The 21,253-nt window shown below is 45.1% G+C and overlaps 1 protein-coding gene across 4 annotated transcripts in view; it reads right to left on the bottom strand.

The window, feature by feature from the left end:
* Positions 1–21,253, bottom strand: part of LOC128685709 (protein FosB) — a 60,444-nt gene that overhangs the window by 38,178 nt on the left and 1,013 nt on the right. Inside the window, exon 1 of one of the 4 annotated variants that reach the window (XM_070088067.1) lies at positions 20,167–20,233. The exons of 1 other annotated variant lie outside the window; for it this stretch is intronic. In XM_070088067.1, the coding sequence (XP_069944168.1) occupies positions 20,167–20,218 (52 nt within the window). In that variant the 5' untranslated portion in view covers positions 20,219–20,233. Of the gene's footprint in view, positions 1–4,122; positions 4,199–10,393; positions 10,452–20,166; positions 20,234–21,253 lie in introns of those variants that run through there. 2 more of the 4 variants (XM_070088068.1, XM_070088069.1) reach the window with 2 other exon arrangements.

The following is a 21,253-nucleotide window of genomic DNA, read 5'->3' as shown; positions in this document are numbered from 1 at the left end:
AGTGTCAGTGAAGGTGAAAGAGAGAACTTGATCAGTGTCAGTGAAGGTGGAAGAGAGAACTTGAGCAGTGTCAGTGAAGGTGGAAGAGAGAACTTGATCAGTGTCAGTGAAGGTGGAAGAGAGAACTTGATCAGTGTCAGTGAAGGTGGAAGAGAGAACTTGAGCAGTGTCAGTGAAGGTGGAAGAGAGAACTTGATCAGTGTCAGTGAAGGTGAAAGAGAGAACTTGATCAGTGTCAGTGAAGGTGGAAGAGAGAACTTGATCAGTGTCAGTGAAGGTGGAAGAGAGAACTTGATCAGTGTCAGTGAAGGTGAAAGAGAGAACTTGATCAGTGTCAGTGAAGGTGGAAGAGAGAACTTGAGCAGTGTCAGTGAAGGTGGAAGAGAGAACTTGATCAGTGTCAGTGAAGGTGGAAGAGAGAACTTGATCAGTGTCAGTGAAGGTGGAAGAGAGAACTTGATCAGTGTCAGTGAAGGTGGAAGAGAGAACTTGATCAGTGTCAGTGAAGGTGGAAGAGAGAACTTGAGCAGTGTCAGTGAAGGTGGAAGAGAGAACTTGATCAGTGTCAGTGAAGGTGGAAGAGAGAACTTGAGCAGTGTCAGTGAAGGTGGAAGAGAGAACTTGATCTGGGGAACGGTGGAACTAGAGAAATGCACTAACATGGTTATAAGAATCTTCCAGTTAATACAACACTCCACCACAAGTCTCCAGTGAAAAAAAAAAAATCCAGAGCGTCAGCAATTTTGATGCATTATCAAGCAAGTAAATATATTTTGTGGACTTGCAATTGTAAGATTTATGACAGACAATAAACAGATTATCTAGACAACAAGGGCTAATTAAGACTAACATATTTCAGTTGTACCAAAGCACTACAATTCACGAAGATCATAAAAATACAAGTTATGGAACACAACCATTACCAGCACAACTTCACTGTAAAACAAATATTACAGTACATCGCTAGCTAAACCTTTTCACCAACCAAATTACTGTATTTTAAGGATTTTTTTTAATGTACAATAACTTTTTTTTTTACAATAATTACCTAAAGGCTGGAGCAGCCTAGCACAGGTTACAGTTGCTCCGGAAGTTTCAGACAAGGGCTGGAAACATAACTTAGTAACGTACATAACAGGAAGGGTGTAAACTGAAGGTATATGTAGTGGGTGTAGTTGATGGGTGTAGGCCGGGTAGTAAATGTAGACTGGTGTGTGAGGTGTAGGCGAGACGTGGGCAGTTGTGGGCGAGGATTATGGGGGTAGAGCAAACTAGTAGAATATAGGCGAGTGGTAGTGAAGGTGGGGTAGAGCAAACCAATACAGGTGTGAGGGTGGGATAGAGTGGAAGTTGGGGGCTAGAACAAGGCAGTATAAGTGACTGTGGGAGTGGGGTGAGGCTGGAACAAGCCAGTATAAGTGTGTGTAGGGCAGTGAAAGGTAGGTAGAGCAAGCCAGTACAGGGACGAGTGTGAGAGTGGAGGTGAGGGATAGAACAAGTCAATATAGGTGTGTGGGAGTGAAAGTGAGATAAAGAAAGCCAGTATAGACCTGAGTGATAGCAGGAGCTAGAAATAGTCAGCATGGATGTAGGAGTGGAGACGGGGCTAAAACAAGCTGGTACAGGCGTGGACGTGAAGGTAGGAATGCAGAAAGCCAGTAGAGAACAAGTGTGAGTGAAGGAAGGAATACGCACAGTGCTTATAACCTAAGCTTAGGCCTAGGGTCTGTCAAATGCACAAGTGTCATTAATATTTCAACTCATAAGTACACTAAACTCGAGTATACAAGTCTTTAATCTCTAAGATATATTAAGAGTGTAGATAGGCAACTTATTTTTAAATGTAGCCACAGATGTGGCGAATGAAAACTTAAACCCGCCACAGCAAGTGAGAACTGAGAAACTGGGTTGCTCAACTGAAAATTTAACTGAGCACGTTTATTTAACGTTAATTTTGACTACACTTAAATGCAAAAAAAAAAAAAAAGCCTTGGGTGGCTGTGTAGGGTGTGGGCCTTGGGTGGCTAGGCTCGTTGCAACACCCAACATTAATCAGTAAGCACCGCACCATTATTTACCCTTTAGAGTACCGTGTTTCTACTGCTGCAGTCTCCCTGGAGTCTCTATACTCGTCACTCATGTCAGGTAATCTCTCAAGAGACAGTGGAGTGGAGGAAATGCAGTCTGAGTAACAATCAGTCGTTGGTAGCTTTGCAACAGATGTACCAGTCTTGTAACTGACTTTACTGTGTCAAGAAATCCACTGCAGATGTGTTTGAAAGAATGCCAAGCTGCTAACTCCGTCTTTCACTGCTATTTGAAAATTATTGTCAGCCATGAGGTCGCAATTTTGTGGACCCAATACTTAATCTTGGCTTCGCTTAGTTTGGGGAACTTTCCCAGCAGGTACTTGAATGCTGGACGTGTCTTGTCAATTGCCTTGACCAGTTGCTTAATGAGACCAAACTTAATATTCCGTGGTGGCAACAAAATCTTAGTTTTCTGAGAAAAGAGAGTGAGGTGGTGGCCAAATGTTATGGCTCCAAGGTCGAAACCGTTCATTTTGACACGGAGCATGATTTCAGAGTATACCTGGAGAAGTTTTTGGGGGTCAACGCCCCTGAGGCCCGGTTCGAGACAGGCCTCGTGGATCAGGGTCTGATCAACCAGGTTGTTGCTGCTGGCCACACATAAACCAGCGTACGAACCACAACCCGGCTGATCAGGTACTGATTTTAGGTGCCTGTACAGCGCCTTCTTGAAGACAGCCAGAGGTCTATTGGTAATCCTCCATATGTATGCTGGGAGGCAGTTGAACAGTCTTGGGCCCCTGACACTCACCGTGTTGTCTCTCAGTGTATTCATGTCGCCCCTGCTTTTCATTGGGGGAATGTTACATCTCTTGCCGAGTCTTTTGTTTTCGTAGGGAGTGATTTTCGTGTGTAAGTCTGGTACTAATCCCTCTACTTTCTAAGCGTATATTATCATGTATCTTTCTCGCTTGCGTTCCAGGGAATACAAATCAAGGGACTTGATCGTACTTATGTGCCGCGAAAGTTCTTTGTACATTCTCCGGGTCAGTAATTTCGCCTGCCTTGAATGGGAGTTTAATGTTCTGTATATATAGTGAAAATAAAAATGTACAGCCGAGACTATTCTGAAATTGTGCATAAAAAAGATCTGGTATATTATTACATTTACTCTCAAAATTGAAAAAAAAGAAAAACTGAGGTGTCTCATGATTTATACCCTTTAAACAGCATACATTATAACTATACAGTAAAACGACACAAGTGCAACTAATGTGACATTTTATTATAGCAACGTTTCGCTCTCCAGGAGCTCTGTGAAGCCGTAACGGCTTAAAGCTCCTGGAGAGCGAAACGTTGCCACAATAAAATGTCACATTAGTTGCAGTAGTGTCCTTTTACTTTACATATTGTCGGTAATTCTACCAACATATATACAATACATCATAACTGCTAGTGTGTACATTTCTGCTCAAGTGTAACAAAGGTATTTAAAAAAAAAAAGTCACATTGTCAGTTACTTTCAAGTTACTTTAACGAACTTCTAGATACCCACATAGCATATTACCAATTCCATTATTATTAATATATCTAAAAACACTAAGTCGGAACGAGTGATCCAGTGCTCCCTCTAGCTTGGTATGTCATGAGGGTACTGAACATGCCTGAACATGCCTGAACATGCCTAACTTCTTAACCAAACTGGTGGACACTGGTGGCTGGTAGTCCCTCAGACCGGGCAGTGACACTACAAACATTGGTAACCGGTCACAGGAATGTCTGATATGCCTCTGTGGATGGAAACTTGAGAGTGAAAAGAGGTTACATGGATCAAATTCTCTTTTCATGAATTTGGAAGACTGCTTATCAGCTACTAAATCAGTTTCTTTGTCTCGCAGATTTCTTACAAGCTCATCAAGGCACTACTAGCACAACCATTTATCGAGGTACCTTGACGGCTCTTGATCACAGGAATTGACGCTAACTTTTCCTCCCACGAATAAACAACAGTTACCTCCCCAGCCGCTCATTATAATAACTAAACATACTTATATAAGGGAGATGAGAAAAACTTTCCAATATCCATGTTTACCTGGAGTTTACCTGGAGAGAGTTCCGGGAGTCAACGCCCCCGCGGCCCGGTCTGTGACCAGGCCTGTGGCGAGAGTCAACCTGAGACAGTCATATACATAAACATTAACATTATTCATCAGTATTTTAAACCTGTCACTTTCATTCATAATTATGAGAATAAATATTTTATTTACACTAGAAACTTAAAACAATTTCTGGCAATTATTACAGACAAGCAGTTAAATGTTTTAAAAGAAATTAGTTATTTTCACTAATAAATCATGGTAGAGCGTCCATTAATAAATCATGGTAGAGCGTCCATTAATAAATCATGGTAGAGCGTCCATTAATAAATCATGGTAGAGCGTCCATTAATAAATCATGGTAGAGCGTCCATTAATAAATCATGGTAGAGCGTCCATTAATAAATCATGGTAGAGCGTCCATTAATAAATCATGGTAGAGCGTCCATTAATAAATCATGGTAGAGCGTCCAATAATAAATCATGGTAGAGCGTCCATTAATAAATCATGGTAGAGCGTCCATTAATAAATCATGGTAGAGCGTCCATTAATAAATCATGGTAGAGCGTCCAATAATAAATCATGGTAGAGCGTCCATTAATAAATCATGGTAGAGCGTCCATTAATAAATCATGGTAGAGCGTCCATTAATAAATCATGGTAGAGCGTCCATTAATAAATCATGGTAGAGCGTCCAATAATAAATCATGGTAGAGCGTCCATTAATAAATCATGGTAGAGCGTCCATTAATAAATCATGGTAGAGCGTCCATTAATAAATCATGGTAGAGCGTCCATTAATAAATCATGGTAGAGCGTCCATTAATAAATCATGGTAGAGCGTCCAATAATAAATCCAGTTACTAAAACTGACTAAACATTTTCCAAGTAATAAACACCGAGTGATGTTCTCTGTATAAACATTTTCTTGTTGACCTGAACCTGACCTCTGTTGTTAAACATTGACGGCAAGCATGCTCAGTGGAGCCTATGATGCTATCACAGCCAAGCATGCTCAGGGGAGCCTATGATGCTATCACAGCCAAGCATGCTCAGGGGAGCCTATGATGCTATCACAGCCAAGCATGCTCAGTGGAGCCTATGATGCTATCACAGCCAAGCATGCTCAGGGGAGCCTATGATGCTATCACAGCCAAGCATGCTCAGGGGAGCCTATGATGCTATCACAGCCAAGCATGCTCAGTGGAGCCTATGATGCTATCACAGCCAAGCATGCTCAGGGGAGCCTATGATGCTATCACAGCCAAGCATGCTCAGGGGAGCCTATGATGCTATCACAGCCAAGCATGCTCAGGGGAGCCTATGATGCTATCACAGCCAAGCATGCTCAGGGGAGTCTATGATGCTATCACAGCCAAGCATGCTCAGGGGAGCCTATGATGCTATCACAGCCAAGCATGCTCAGGGGAGCCTATGATGCTATCACAGCCAAGCATGCTCAGTGGAGCCTATGATGCTATCACAGCCAAGCATGCTCAGTGGAGCCTATGATGCTATCACAGCCAAGCATGCTCAGGGGAGCCTATGATGCTATCACAGCCAAGCATGCTCAGGGGAGCCTATGATGCTATCACAGCCAAGCATGCTCAGTGGAGCCTATGATGCTATCACAGCCAAGCATGCTCAGGGGAGCCTATGATGCTATCACAGCCAAGCATGCTCAGTGGAGCCTATGATGCTATCACAGCCAAGCATGCTCAGGGGAGCCTATGATGCTATCACAGCCAAGCATGCTCAGGGGAGCCTATGATGCTATCACAGCCAAGCATGCTCAGTGGAGCCTATGATGCTATCACAGCCAAGCATGCTCAGGGGAGCCTATGATGCTATCACAGCCAAGCATGCTCAGGGGAGCCTATGATGCTATCACAGCCAAGCATGCTCAGTGGAGCCTATGATGCTATCACAGCCAAGCATGCTCAGGGGAGCCTATGATGCTATCACAGCCAAGCATGCTCAGGGGAGCCTATGATGCTATCACAGCCAAGCATGCTCAGGGGAGCCTATGATGCTATCACAGCCAAGCATGCTCAGGGGAGTCTATGATGCTATCACAGCCAAGCATGCTCAGGGGAGCCTATGATGCTATCACAGCCAAGCATGCTCAGGGGAGCCTATGATGCTATCACAGCCAAGCATGCTCAGTGGAGCCTATGATGCTATCACAGCCAAGCATGCTCAGTGGAGCCTATGATGCTATCACAGCCAAGCATGCTCAGGGGAGCCTATGATGCTATCACAGCCAAGCATGCTCAGGGGAGCCTATGATGCTATCACAGCCAAGCATGCTCAGGGGAGCCTATGATGCTATCACAGCCAAGCATGCTCAGGGGAGCCTATGATGCTATCACAGCCAAGCATGCTCAGGGGAGCCTATGATGCTATCACAGCCAAGCATGCTCAGGGGAGCCTATGATGCTATCACAGCCAAGCATGCTCAGGGGAGCCTATGATGCTATCACAGCCAAGCATGCTCAGGGGAGCCTATGATGCTATCACAGCCAAGCATGCTCAGGGGAGCCTATGATGCTATCACAGCCAAGCATGCTCAGGGGAGCCTATGATGCTATCACAGCCAAGCATGCTCAGGGGAGCCTATGATGCTATCACAGCCAAGCATGCTCAGGGGAGCCTATGATGCTATCACAGCCAAGCATGCTCAGGGGAGCCTATGATGCTATCACAGCCAAGCATATATGATGCTATCACAGCCAAGCATGCTCAGGGGAGCCTATGATGCTATCACAGCCAAGCATGCTCAGGGGAGGCTATGATGCTATCACAGCCAAGCATGCTCAGGGGAGGCTATGATGCTATCACAGCCAAGCATGCTCAGGGGAGCCTATGATGCTATCACAGCCAAGCATGCTCAGGGGAGCCTATGATGCTATCACAGCCAAGCATGCTCAGGGGAGCCTATGATGCTATCACAGCCAAGCATGCTCAGGGGAGCCTATGATGCTATCACAGCCAAGCATGCTCAGGGGAGCCTATGATGCTATCACAGCCAAGCATGCTCAGGGGAGCCTATGATGCTATCACAGCCAAGCATGCTCAGGGGAGCCTATGATGCTATCACAGCCAAGCATGCTCAGGGGAGCCTATGATGCTATCACAGCCAAGCATGCTCAGGGGAGCCTATGATGCTATCACAGCCAAGCATGCTCAGGGGAGCCTATGATGCTATCACAGCCAAGCATGCTCAGGGGAGCCTATGATGCTATCACAGCCAAGCATGCTCAGGGGAGCCTATGATGCTATCACAGCCAAGCATGCTCAGGGGTGCCTATGATGCTATCACAGCCAAGCATGCTCAGGGGAGCCTATGATGCTATCACAGCCAAGCATGCTCAGTGGAGCCTATGATGCTATCACAGCCAAGCATGCTCAGTGGAGCCTATGATGCTATCACAGCCAAGCATGCTCAGGGGAGCCTATGATGCTATCACAGCCAAGCATGCTCAGGGGAGCCTATGATGCTATCACAGCCAAGCATGCTCAGGGGAGCCTATGATGCTATCACAGCCAAGCATGCTCAGTGGAGCCTATGATGCTATCACAGCCAAGGTCAAGAATTTGGGTGCAGGCCACACTAACAACGTGTCTTCCACTTGGCACATATGACACAGCAATGTGTCTTCCACTTGGCACACATGACACACCAATGTGTCTTCCACTTGGCACACATGACACAGCAATGTGTCTTCCACTTGGCACACATAACACACCAATGTGTCTTCCACTTGGCACACATGACACAGCAATGTGTCTTCCACTTGGCACACATGACACACCAATGTGTCTTCCACTTGGCACACATGACACACCAATGTGTCTTCCACTTGGCACACATGACACAGCAATGTGTCTTCCACTTGGCACACATAACACACCAATGTGTAAGTTATACTTCAAATATATAATTTACAATGTTTCTGCCAAGCTTCTGTGGATATACAGTTGTGGTGGTTTATATTGTGGGGAAACAGGACTGTGTCTCGGATCTGTCAGTTAATGATCCCTTAACTGGAACTGTTAAGCAGTTAAACATCCGTTCATCTTCCGGAGTCACCTTCCACATCCACATTAATAAAATAGTGATGTGCCAAGGTATCGTCACCGGCCATTTTTTACTGTAACGCTGAAAAAATACGGCCGACACCAGCCGATATTTTTGTAAAATATTATCACATGTGCGTAAAAATATCAACGTTAACATACTACCTCACGATTGTTAGCTACACGCACACGCACACACACACGCGAGCGAGCGCGCACACACACACACACACACACATCTCAGTAGTATCAGTTCCCAGTAGTACCAGTTACCAGTAACCAGTTACCAGTAGCATGACTCACTACCAACCGTCTGCGTGAATCACTGACTGTTATTCATGTTGCTGCTGACCATAGTATGTTTTGAATGCCGCTCCCCCCTAGGACCCAATTCGTGAGTCAGTTTTAAGATAGAGAACAAAGAGGCAGGGCGGGCCTGTGCTTCCCAAATATTCCGTTATAATTATAAGTACTAACCAGCCAACGTTAGTGTTATTACCCAATCCACGTTATCGAACCCCCACATGACACACACACACACACACACACACACACACAAAGAAGACCGCAGACGGAATACAGTCTAGGGGGCCAGAGACTACAAACCTCACTCAAGGAAAATGATCTTGGGGTGAGTATAACACCAGGCACATCTCCTGAAGCGCACATCAACCAAATAACTGCTGCAACATATGGGCGCCTAGCAAACCTCAGAACAGCATTCCGACATCTTAATAAGGAATCGTTCAGGACCCTGTACACCGTGTATGTTAGGCCCATATTGGAGTATGCGCCACCAGTCTGGAACCCACACCTAGCCAAGCACAAAGAAACTAGAGGAATTGACAAGGTGGACAAAGACAGGATGTTCCAGAGATGGGACACAGCAACAAGGGGACACAGTTGGAAGCTGAAGACACAGATGAATCACAGGGATGTTAGGAAGTATTTCTTCAGTCTCAGAGTAGTCAGGAGTGGAATAGTTTGGGAAGCGATGTAGTGGAGGCAGGATCCATACATAGCTTTAAGCAGAGGTATGATAAAGCTCACGGTTCAGGGAGTGACCTAGTAGCGACCAATGAAGAGGCAGGGCCAGGAGCTTGGACTCGACCCCTGCAATCTCAACTGAGTACACACACACACACACACACACACACACACACACCGACAAGCGCCTTTGTCAACTGGTAACTAACATATACAATAGGCCTAGTGTCTATCGACATGTGCCTAGGACAGAATGGTAACTAACACCTAACACACAAAACACACACACACACACGTACACACACACACGCACATACACACACACACGCACATACACACACACACGCACACACACGTACACACACACACACACACACACACACACACACACACACACACACATTCGCAAATACAACAGGCCTAGTGTCTAATCGACATGTGCCTAGGACAAAATGGTTACTAACACACACACACACACACACACACACACACACACACACACACACACACACACACACACACAGTAACCCTCAGTAACCTGTATATCCCCCTCAGCTCAAACCCCACTCCCACAGAAACCCACACAATGTACCCTCTCCCCCCATCCCCCTCACCACAAACCCCACCCTCACAGTAACCCACAGCAACTCACACACTGTACCCTCTATCCCCATCCCCCTCACCACAACCCCCTCCCCCATTGTAACCCCCCATAGGCCCTCTTCCCCATCCCCCTCACCACCACCCCCACCCACACTGAAACCCCCCATAGGCCCTCTGCCCACACACCACAGACCCCACCCCCACACCAACTCCTTATAGGCCCCTGCTCCCCCTAACCCACCTCTCTCCCCAGACCACAGTTATTGAAAAGAAGTTGAAGGTTTGGTACACGAACGCAGATGGAATAACGAATAAATGTGAGGAGTGGCACGGAAGAATCAAGTTGTCCCCAGACATCGTAGCGGTTACAGAAACGAAACTCACTGGGATAATAACAGATGCAATCTTCCCACCCGGATATCAGATCCTGAGGAAGGATAGAAGGAGCAGGGGGGGAGGGGTTGCACTACTAATAAAAAACCGGTGGGGTTATCAAGAAATGGAAGGTATGGACGAGATTGGAGAAAGGGATTACATCGTAGGTACAGTTCAGTCAGGGGAACAAAAGGTAGTCATTGCAGTTATGTATAACCCACCACAGAACTGCAGGAGGCCAAGAGAGGAATATGATGAATGCATCAGAGCAATGGTGGACACTCTAGCTGAGGTGGCAAGAAGGGCCCACTAAAGTAGAGCGAAGTTACTGGTCATGGGCGACTTCAATCACAGGGAGATTGGGAAAACCTGGAGCCACATGGGGGTCCTGAAACATGGAGAGCCAAGATGATGGATGTGGTGCTGGCAAATCTCATGCAACAACATGTTAGGGATACTACCAGAGAGAGAGGGGAGGATGAATCAGCAAGACTGGACCTCGTGTTCACCCTGAGTAGCTCAGACATTGAGCACATCACATATCAAAGGCCCCTTGGAGCCAGTGACCACGTAGTTATGAGCTTTGAATACATCGTGGAGCTAAAAGTGGAGAGGGTAACAGGAGTAGAAAGGGAAAAGCTAAACTATAAAATGAGGGACTACACAGAAATGAGGACCTTCCTGCAGGAGGTTCAGTGGGAACAGGAGTTGGTAGGAAAATCAGTAAATGAAATGATGGACTTTGTAACAACAAAATGCAAGGAGGCAGAGGAAAGGTTTGTTCCCAAGGGTAACAGAAATAATGGGAAGGACAGAACGAGCCCTTGGTTTACCCGAAGGTGCAGGGAGGCAAAAACTAAGTGCTCTAGAGAATGGAAAAAGTACAGAAGGCAAAGGACTCAGGAGAATAAAGAGAATAGTCAACAAGCCAGAAACGAGTATGCACAGATAAGAAGGGAGGCGCAGCGGCAGTATGAAAATGACATAGCATCGAAAGTCAAGTCTGACCCGAAACTACTCTACAGCCACATCAGGAGAAAGACAACAGTCAAGGACCAGGTAATCAGGCTGAGGAAAGAAGGTGGGGAGCTCACAAGAAATGACTAGGAGGTATGTGAGGAGCTCAACATGAGATTTCAGGAAGTATTTACAGTGGAGGCTGAAGGGACAACGGAGAGACAAAACAGTGGCGTACAGCAACAAGGGATATACCAACAAGTGTTGGATGAATTACACACAACTGAAGAGGAGGTGGAGAAGCTCCTAAGTGACCTTGATACCTCAAAGGCGCTGGGACCGGACAACATCTCTCCGTGAGTCGTTAGAGAGGGAGCAGGGACACTACGTGTGCCACTAACCAAAATCTTCAACACTTCCCTTGAAACTGGGCAACTACCTGAAGTATGGAAGAAGGCAAATGTAGTCCCCATCTTTAAGAAGGGAAACAGAAATGAAGCACTAAATTATAGACCAGTGTCACTGACATGTATAGTATGCAAAGTCTTGGAAAAGATTATCAGGAGGAGAATGGTGGAGCACCTGGAGCGGAACAAGATTGTAAACGACAGCCAGCACGGATTCATGGAAGGCAAATCCTGTGTCACAAACCTACTAGAGTTTTACGACAAGGTAACTGAAGTAAGAAATGAGAGGGCGGGGTGGGTTGATTGAATTTTCTTGGACTGCAAGAAGGCCTTCGACACAGTTCCTCACAAGAGATTAGTACAGAAGCTAGAGGAACAGGCATGTATAACAGGAAGGGCACTGCAATGGATCAGAGAATACCTAACAGGGAGGCAACAGCGAGCCATGGTCCGTGATGAGGTATCACAGGGGGCGCCAGTGACGAGCGGGGTCCCACAGGGGTCAGTCCTGGGACCAGTGCTATTCTTGGTATATGTGAACATGACGGAAGGGATAGACTCAGAAGTGTCCCTGTTTGCAGATGACGTGAAGTTAATGAGGAGAATTAAATCAGACGCAGATCAGACAGGTCTACAAAGAGACCTGGACAGGCTGGATGTGTGGTCCAGAAACTGGTTCCTAGAATTTAACCCCGCCAAATGCAAAGTCATGAAGATCGGAGGAGGGCAAAAAAGACTGCAGACAGAGTATAGGCTAGGTGGCCAAAGGCTTCAAACCTCACTCAAGGAGAAAGACCTAGGAGTGAGTATAATACCGAGTACATCGCCAGAAGCACACATTAACTAGATAATTGCTGCAGCATATGGGCGCTTGGCAAACCTGAGAATAGCGTTCAGGTACCTCAGTAAGGAATCGTTCAAGACTTTATACACTGTGTACGTCAGGCCCATACTGGAGTATGCAGCACCAGTTTAGAACCCACACCTGGTCAAACACGTCAATAAATTAGAGAAAGTGCAAAGGTTTGCAACAAGGCTAGTTCCAGAGCTAAGGGGAATGCCCTGTGAAGAAAGGTTAAGGGAAATCGGTCTGACAACACTGGAGGACAGGAGGGTCAGGGGAGACATGATAACGACATACAAAATACTGCGTGGAATAGACAAGGTGGACAGAGACAGGATGTTCCAGAGATGGGACACAGAAACAAGGGGTCACAATTGGAAGCTGAAGACTCAGATGAGCCAAAGGGATGTTAGGAAGTATTTCTTCTGTCATAGAGTAGTTAGGAAGTGGAATAGTCTGGCAAGCGATGTAGTGGAGGCAGGAACTATACATAGTTTTAAGACGAGGTATGATAAAGCTCATGGAGCAGGGGGAGAGAGGACCTAGTAACAATCGGTGAAGAGGCGGGACCAGGAGCTGAGTCTCAACCCCTGCAACCACAATTAGGTGAGTACACACACACATACACATACACACACACACACACACACACACACACACACACACACACACACACACACACAAGAACAAACAAAAGTGTGAAGACAGTTTGAGATATAATGAGAGGTGTGTGTGTGTACACAGTGAGAGGACTCGTGTTTATGTACTGAAACTTTAATCCCAAGTTTGGAGATCAAATTCTTGATTTTAGTGTTGATGATCTACTACTAACTTGTGAGACTTTAAACCTAACAAAGCAACTGCTGTGAGGCTGCCACACAGCATGTTCTTATATACTCCAGTATTCTTTTTTTAGCCACAGAGACGAACATGATACAGACAGCAACATTGAAACTCATGCATTACCTCTCAGTAATAAGGACATTACCGAGTAATTCAAACCACTGAATCAGCCGACTGCTCTACTAAAATTTTTGAAGGTCACCAACCATAATAGGAGAATGTTAAATATTCCAGCGTCACGAAGCTCTAGTTAAACCATCCTTCCTAATGGGTGCACAAGGTAAACAAAGCCGTTGTTTTAGCCTTTTAAAATGCCATATAATTTAGATAAGAGTGGCTGCACAATGTTCTATTTGATTTTGGCGATAAAGAAAATCTACCTTGTTTCCTTATTTTAATTACTCGGAGGCCATACCACGGGTGGGGATAGAACACGCGATCACAATCATAAAACTCCAGACCGACACGTTAGCCACGGGCGGGTTCTATCCCCGCCCGTGTTATGGTTTATTTGCAGTCGTGTCATTAAAATTTCGTGAGTCAGTCACTGGACCAACTTAATTAAAAAGACAAGACGGGTAGCCAACAACACCCTCTAACCCTATTTTTTTTTTAGGATCATCACTCCACTTGTATTTGGAATATGCTCTCAGAAAATCTACCAATAAATCCAGCACAAACACTTTATTGTCATCACACACTGACTACGAAGTGCAACAAGTCAGCTGTCACCGTTGTCATGGCTCACCAGTGAGAATCAGATCACGGAGTCCAGCACCAGGGAACGGTTGGCGCTACCATGCCCCACCATAATGATGGCACCTCTAAACTGGTCACATTATAACAAGAGGGACTTGACCTGGTCATTTCTCCTGGCGAATATATTGCCGGGGAGGTGGTAAACCAGTAGGGGTCATAACTCGGAGAATAAAGCAACAAACTAATCAGGACGAAAATAAATTATGCAATATCTAAGTTACTAGTGACATGATCCTCAAATAACTCAAACCACACAGTTCCCCGGGCCCTGCTGAGCGCTTTTATGGGTTCCAAAGACACCTAAATAAGAACTTCGCAAACTATCGTATCGTGCCGGATAAATGGAAAATGTGATACCTATAAGCAAAGCAGGAGACAGAACCTTAGCTTCAAATTAAATCAATAAGTCTAATCCGATTTGTAAGAAGTTGATGGAATTAATAACTACTGATACAATTCGAAACCATCTTGCAAGATATAATTTGATCAACGAGTCTCGGCAGTTTTGCAAGTGGCGTTCTTGCCTTCATATATTTATTAACTGTTTTCACTAAGGTGTTCGAGGCTGCAATAAGACCTCTGATAAAGTTCCACACAGAAGATAAATAACGACACATGGTATAGGAGAAATTATCTCCTGTGTTGAGGCATGGCTGATTGACAGGCCACAGCAGTTTGCATTAATGGGGAGAAATCGGAATGGGGACTTGTTTCGAGTGGTGTTCCACACGGGTCGGTGTTGGGACCCTCGTTTACAATCTACATAATCGACACTGATGAGAGAATAAATAGCGACATAAGTTTGCCGATGACACTAAAAGAGGCCGTCAAATAATTTCTAACGTGGACGCTGAAGGATACCTTTGATGAGTTTCGATAATTTTCCTTCTCCCGGAGCTCAGACCCTGAGCCAGGTTTGTCTGGTGCATGCCTGACCAACCAGGCTGCTGCTGTTGCCGGCCCTCTGGTCCACGTATCTATAACAGCCTGATTGATAAGGCACCTGGTGGAGCTAGTTGTCCAGCTTTCTCGTTAAAAACTTCCACACTTGTTTCTACACTGTTTAAGATATCTTTGGGTAAGATGAACAATCCATGACCACGTATGTTGATACAAAGCTTCCTTGTGCCCACGGTGCCCCTGCCCTTCACTAGGGATGAACTGGATGAATGTGGAATGCAAACAAGTGTAAGGTTCTAATCCTAAGTAAAGAAAATAACCAATGTACTTATAAGCTAAACAATATAGATCTTAGTCAATGTGAATGACAAAACGATCTTGAAATTCTGGAGAGCAGAAATTTAAAGCCAAAACAACAGTGCATAAGTATTATAATTATTATAATCAAGGGGAGCGCTAAACCCGTAGAATTATACAGCGCACGTGGGAAGGGGGGGGGGATGGAAGGTACTCAAGCTCAACTCAGGAAACCGGAGCACAGATCCAATTCCCTAGATCAAGAGCCCCTCACCAGAGTCAAGGAACCTCCCTTGAGGGGCAGTGTATAAGTACAATATATACGCAAGACATAGGCAACAGTTAGGAATATTTCTTCTCAAACGTTTCGCCTACACAGACTTCATCAGTCGAATGCAGAGGCGGCAACTATGGAGATGGCAGTCACAGTGGAGAGTCAGTCCATTCTTGGTTCCATATCAAGAAGATTAACAGAAGTCCTAAGGTTATACTTCAACTTGTATGTCTTTAGTAAGACCTCGTTTAGATTATGCTGTTCAATTTTGGTGTCCATATTATAAGATACACATAAATGCACTCGAAAATATACAGAGGAGGATGACGAAGCTCATCCCATGTGTCAGAAACCTTTCCAACGAAAAATAGCTGAAGGCACTGAACATGCAGTCTTGGGAAAGGCGAAGAATTACGGAAGACTCGACTGAGGTGTACAAATGGAAAACAGGAATAAAAGAAATATAAATAGCGTGCTGGAAATACAGTATATGTAACCAAAATAGAACTCGCAGCAATGAATTAAAGTTGGAGAAATTTATATATTTATAAAAGATACTGTGAAGAAACCATACCATGGGTGGGGTTAGAACTCGCGATTAGAGAGTCACAAAACTTCAGACCGACACGTTAGCCACTGGGCCAGCTAGCTATAACAAGAGTCATCCAACTAGGTATATTTCTACACCAGGTGTATAAATATACCTACTTGGATGAATTTTACTGTACCTAGCTATTCCAGTGGCTATCGCGTCGGTCTGGAGTTTTATGACTCTCTGATCGCGAGTTCTAACCCCACCCGTGATATGGTTTGTTTGCAATCCTGTCATTACGATTTCGTGAGTCATACTGTGAAATACTGGTTTGTCAACAGAGTTATAGATACGTGGATCAAACTCCCATGTAGCGCCTCTGAAGCAAGAACTTCGGGTAATTTTATAGGTTAGACGGGTATGAATTGGCCTTGCTAGTAAGGGCCAGTAGGCCTGCTGCAGTGTTCCCTCATTCTTATGTTGTAACATTACATGTAGCCAGCGTGGCTGCCAGATGTGTGCGGTGGTGACGACGACGGACAAGTCATGAAAACTAAATAATGTAGATCTTAATATTACGGATTGCGAAAAAGATTTAGGAGTTCTGGTTAGCAGTAATCTGAAACCAAGACAACAGTGCATAAGTGTTCGCAATAAAGCTAATAGAATCCTTGGCTTCATATCAAGAAGCATAAATAATAGGAGTCCTCAGGTTGTTCTTCAACTCTATACATCCTTGGTTAGGCCTCATTTAGATTATGCTGCACAGTTTTGGTCACCTTATTACAGAATGGATATAAATTCTCTGGAAAATGTACAAAGGAGGATGACAAAGTTGATCCCATGTATCAGAAACCTTCCCTATGAGGATAGACTAAGGGCCCTGAATCTGCACTCTCTAGAAAGACGTAGAATTAGGGGGGATATGATTGAGGTGTATAAATGGAAGACAGGAATAAATAAAGGGGATGTAAATAGTGTGCTGAAAATATCTAGCCTAGACAGGACTCGCAGCAATGGTTTTAAGTTGGAAAAATTCAGATTCAGGAAGGATATAGGAAAGTACTGGTTTGGTAATAGAGTTGTGGATGAGTGGAACAAACTCCCAAGTACCGTTATAGAGGCCAGAACGTTGTGTAGCTTTAAAAATAGGTTGGATAAATACATGAGTAGATGTGGGTGGGTGTGAGTTAGACCTGATAGCTTGTGCTACCAGGTCGGTTGCCGTGTTCCTTCCTTAAGTCAATGTGACCTGACCTGACTAGTTGAACATTAAAATGGTATAAAATACCGACAGGTTGTTAGGTAAGACACATATGCAACAGTTAGGTATCTTTATTTTGAAACGTTTCGCCTACACAGTAGGCTTCTTCAGTCGAGTACAGAAAAGTTGATAGAAGCAGAAGATACTAGGTTGGGTGCATTGGCTTAAGCCGGTAGGAGACTTGGACCTGCCTCGCATGGGCCAGTAGGCCTTCTGCAGTGTTCCTTCATTCTTATGTTCTTATGTTCTTAAAAACGTGATGCTACCTCCGCCTCCCTGGTTCATGCCACATACCTCCGCCTCCCTGGTTCATGCCACATACCTCCGCCTCCCTGGTTCATGCCACATACCTCCGCCTCCCTGGTTCATGCCACATACCTCAGCCTCCCTGGTTCATGCCACATACCTCCGCCTCCCTGGTTCATGCCACATACCTCAGCCTCCCTGGTTCATGCCACATACCTCAGCCTCCCTGGTTCATGCCACATACCTCAGCCTCCCTGGTTCATGCCACATACCTCAGCCTCCCTGGTTCATGCCACATACCTCAGCCTCCCTGGTTCATGCCACATACCTCAGCCTCCCTGGTTCATGCCACATACCTCCGCCTCCCTGGTTCATGCCACATACCTCAGTCTCCCTGGTTCATGCCACATACCTCAGCCTCCCTGGTTCATGCCACATACCTCAGCCTCCCTGGTTCATGCCACATACCTCCGCCTCCCTGGTTCATGCCACATACCTCAGCCTCCCTGGTTCATGCCACATACCTCAGCCTCCCTGGTTCATGCCACATACCTCAGCCTCCCTGGTTCATGCCACATACCTCAGCCTCCCTGGTTCATGCCACATACCTCAGCCTCCCTGGTTCATGCCACATACCTCAGCCTCCCTGGTTCATGCCACATACCTCAGCCTCCCTGGTTCATGCCACATACCTCAGCCTCCCTGGTTCATGCCACATACCTCAGCCTCCCTGGTTCATGCCACATACCTCCGCCTCCCTGGTTCATGCCACATACCTCCGCCTCCCTGGTTCATGCCACATACCTCCGCCTCCTTGGTTCATGCCACATACCTCAGTCTCCCTGGTTCATGCCACATACCTCCGCCTCCCTGGTTCATGCCACATACCTCCGCCTCCTTGGTTCATGCCACATACCTCCGCCTCCTTGGTTCATGCCACATACCTCCGCCTCCTTGGTTCATGCCACATACCTCAGTCTCCCTGGTTCATGCCACATACCTCAGTCTCCCTGGTTCATGCCACATACCTCAGCCTCCCTGGTTCATGCCACATACCTCAGCCTCCCTGGTTCATGCCACATACCTCAGCCTCCCTGGTTCATGCCACATACCTCAGCCTCCCTGGTTCATGCCACATACCTCAGCCTCCCTGGTTCATGCCACATACCTCAGCCTCCCTGGTTCATGCCACATACCTCAGCCTCCCTGGTTCATGCCACATACCTCAGCCTCCCTGGTTCATGCCACATACCTCAGCCTCCCTGGTTCATGCCACATACCTCAGCCTCCCTGGTTCATGCCACATACCTCTCCACGTAAATACTTGGTCACTCCTCCAGCTACCTGCTTAGTTTGCTTAATGATCATAATACCGCACACATACATACACAACACCAGAAATATTAAATAATCAAACGAAAGGCATTAAAGACATATACAGGATGAATGCAGTTTTTGTATTAAATTTATAATTAATAATAAGAGGAAATAAACAGCATAAGAGAGAAAAGGTGAAAGGTAACAATGCATTTTTTTTAGGCCGGCGTTGCACTGTCAGTAACTGGATGGGTGAACATGTTGACAAAGTCTAGCCCGTGACTAGGAAGGGGACCTGGATAAGCCTTGGGCGTCCTATCCCCGTTATGGGTACACACGCTCTCAGCCTCCAACAAATAACTTTAATTAAATGTTAATGTTTATTCTACATATATACAAATACAATTAGAAATACTATGACTTACAGCAGGAAACTGAGTAATATTACTGTAGATGCAACTTGTACATTTATGAGGAAGTGCTAAGCCCGAAAGGGTCTCACGACGCCTAGGAAGTGGCAGGGAATCATAGATGATCCTGAATGGCTCGATTCAAGAAATCAGAAAGCTCCTATTTCTTGAATCGAGAGCCATTTGCCGGCATCCTTTGCGGGGAGATTGGAAACTGCAGTGGTGAGTTAGTTAACAGGTAGTTACGTATACAGCATCTGACCCCGACTTTCTCCACCTCTAACAATGGCCTTCACATCCCTCTGACGCGTTTACATTATTTTTAACAAAACTGGCTACACCAACAGTGTGCTAGCTACACATCCACGTTTATATGCCATCACACACGATATGTTTCATATATCAGGCACTAAAATCTGAGCTGGGAAGCTAATAGGGTGATGAAGATATCCCCATTACAATACTATGACTGGGGAGAGGGGAGGGAGGGTAATTTTAACGAAGAAAATGAATGATGGTAGACTAGAGGATACATTAGTACGGGGAAACTATAGTGTGTGGTGGTAATTATCGTTATTGTAATCATCAGGAATAAATCCCCTAACACGAGTCCTTGTCATATTAACTATTCGGCGTATCACTGGACCATCATCGGGGGTGAAGAAGGATGGGGGCAGCAAGAAGCAACAGCTTGCGTGCCAGGTCTGTTTGCATAAATGCGATAATAATAATAATAATAATAATAATAATAATAATAATAATAATAATAATAATTACTTCTACAAGTACATGTACAAGGTATACAGTCCTAGCTGACATCAATGACATACTACTATATAGAAAGCCTCTTGTTATGTTAAGCATTTCGGGCAAATTAGGTCAATTTCGTCCCCAGGATGCGACCCACACTAGTCGACTAACACCCAGGTAACTATTGTACTCACAGGTGAACATGGACAGCAGGTGTCTTAAGGGTACACGTCCTAATGTTTCCATCCGTAATGGGAATCGAACCCCGGACCTCAGTGTGTGAGCTGAATGCTCTAGCAATCGAGCTGTGGGACAAAGGCACAACAGCCACTGGCTTATCAGTCGGAATCAAGAGTCCTGAGTGTTGGGTCGGCGAATCAAGAGATATGAAACAGGGAAGTAAAGTCTATCTATCGTAGTACACAACAGCTGGTATGATACCTTCCCTCCCCCTGTCCCCCAAGTGGTAGATAAAGATTTAAATGGGGGAAGCGTTCGTTTGTGCGTGTCGTTCATTAACATACGCTGCGTCCTTCCCACCTGCCTCACAACAGCTGGGGGGAGGAACCTTCCACCTCACTCACTTCCTTACCACCTGTCTCCCGCTGTCTGGTTCACCACAAGTGTTTCTGGACAACGTCTGCCTCGTTATCACTGTGACCTTCCTACACTCTGCCTCGCTCTGCCAAATGTTTCTGACGTTGGTTCTCAAGCGAGGGGCTCTTGATCTAAAGGAATTGGACCTGTGCTTCCCTTTCTTGGATCGAACCTGAATGCCTCCCTTTCCTCATGTGCTGCATAATTAGTAAGGGTTTAGCGCTCCCCCACATGAATATAATAGTATCAGTAGTGGTTACAGAAACACGTCTAATATGCAATATTTGAATTCTGAGTACTAGCCATCAGAAATACTAGCTAACATTAATTTCATATCTGCCTCTAAGCATATATATTTGTCGAGTCGAATATGTAAAATTGGTCAATTAGTAAGAGCTCAGTTAAAATTAAAGTCCTTTCTAAAAATTTATCTTATACGTTTAAAGACATTTTTCATTTACGTTAACGTAAAAATTAATAATTTTGTACCAAAAGAACCTTAGAAAACTTACCTGACCTTATTATAACAAGCGCAATTTAATTTAGCCTAATCCAACTAAATAAATTTTAGATAAGCTTACAATAATTTAATAATTAACAAACACAATGAAATATATTTCTTTTTCGTTAAGTTCAGAATGATTTTTGCAAAATTATTGCAAACACAAATTTTCGCTTGCCTTA

This window comes from Cherax quadricarinatus, chromosome 23 (genome assembly GCF_038502225.1).
Source record: "Cherax quadricarinatus isolate ZL_2023a chromosome 23, ASM3850222v1, whole genome shotgun sequence".
NCBI lineage: Eukaryota > Metazoa > Arthropoda > Malacostraca > Decapoda > Parastacidae > Cherax > Cherax quadricarinatus.
The sequence above is the reverse complement of the archived record's forward strand: the minus strand, read 5'-3'. Positions and strand labels throughout refer to the sequence as shown.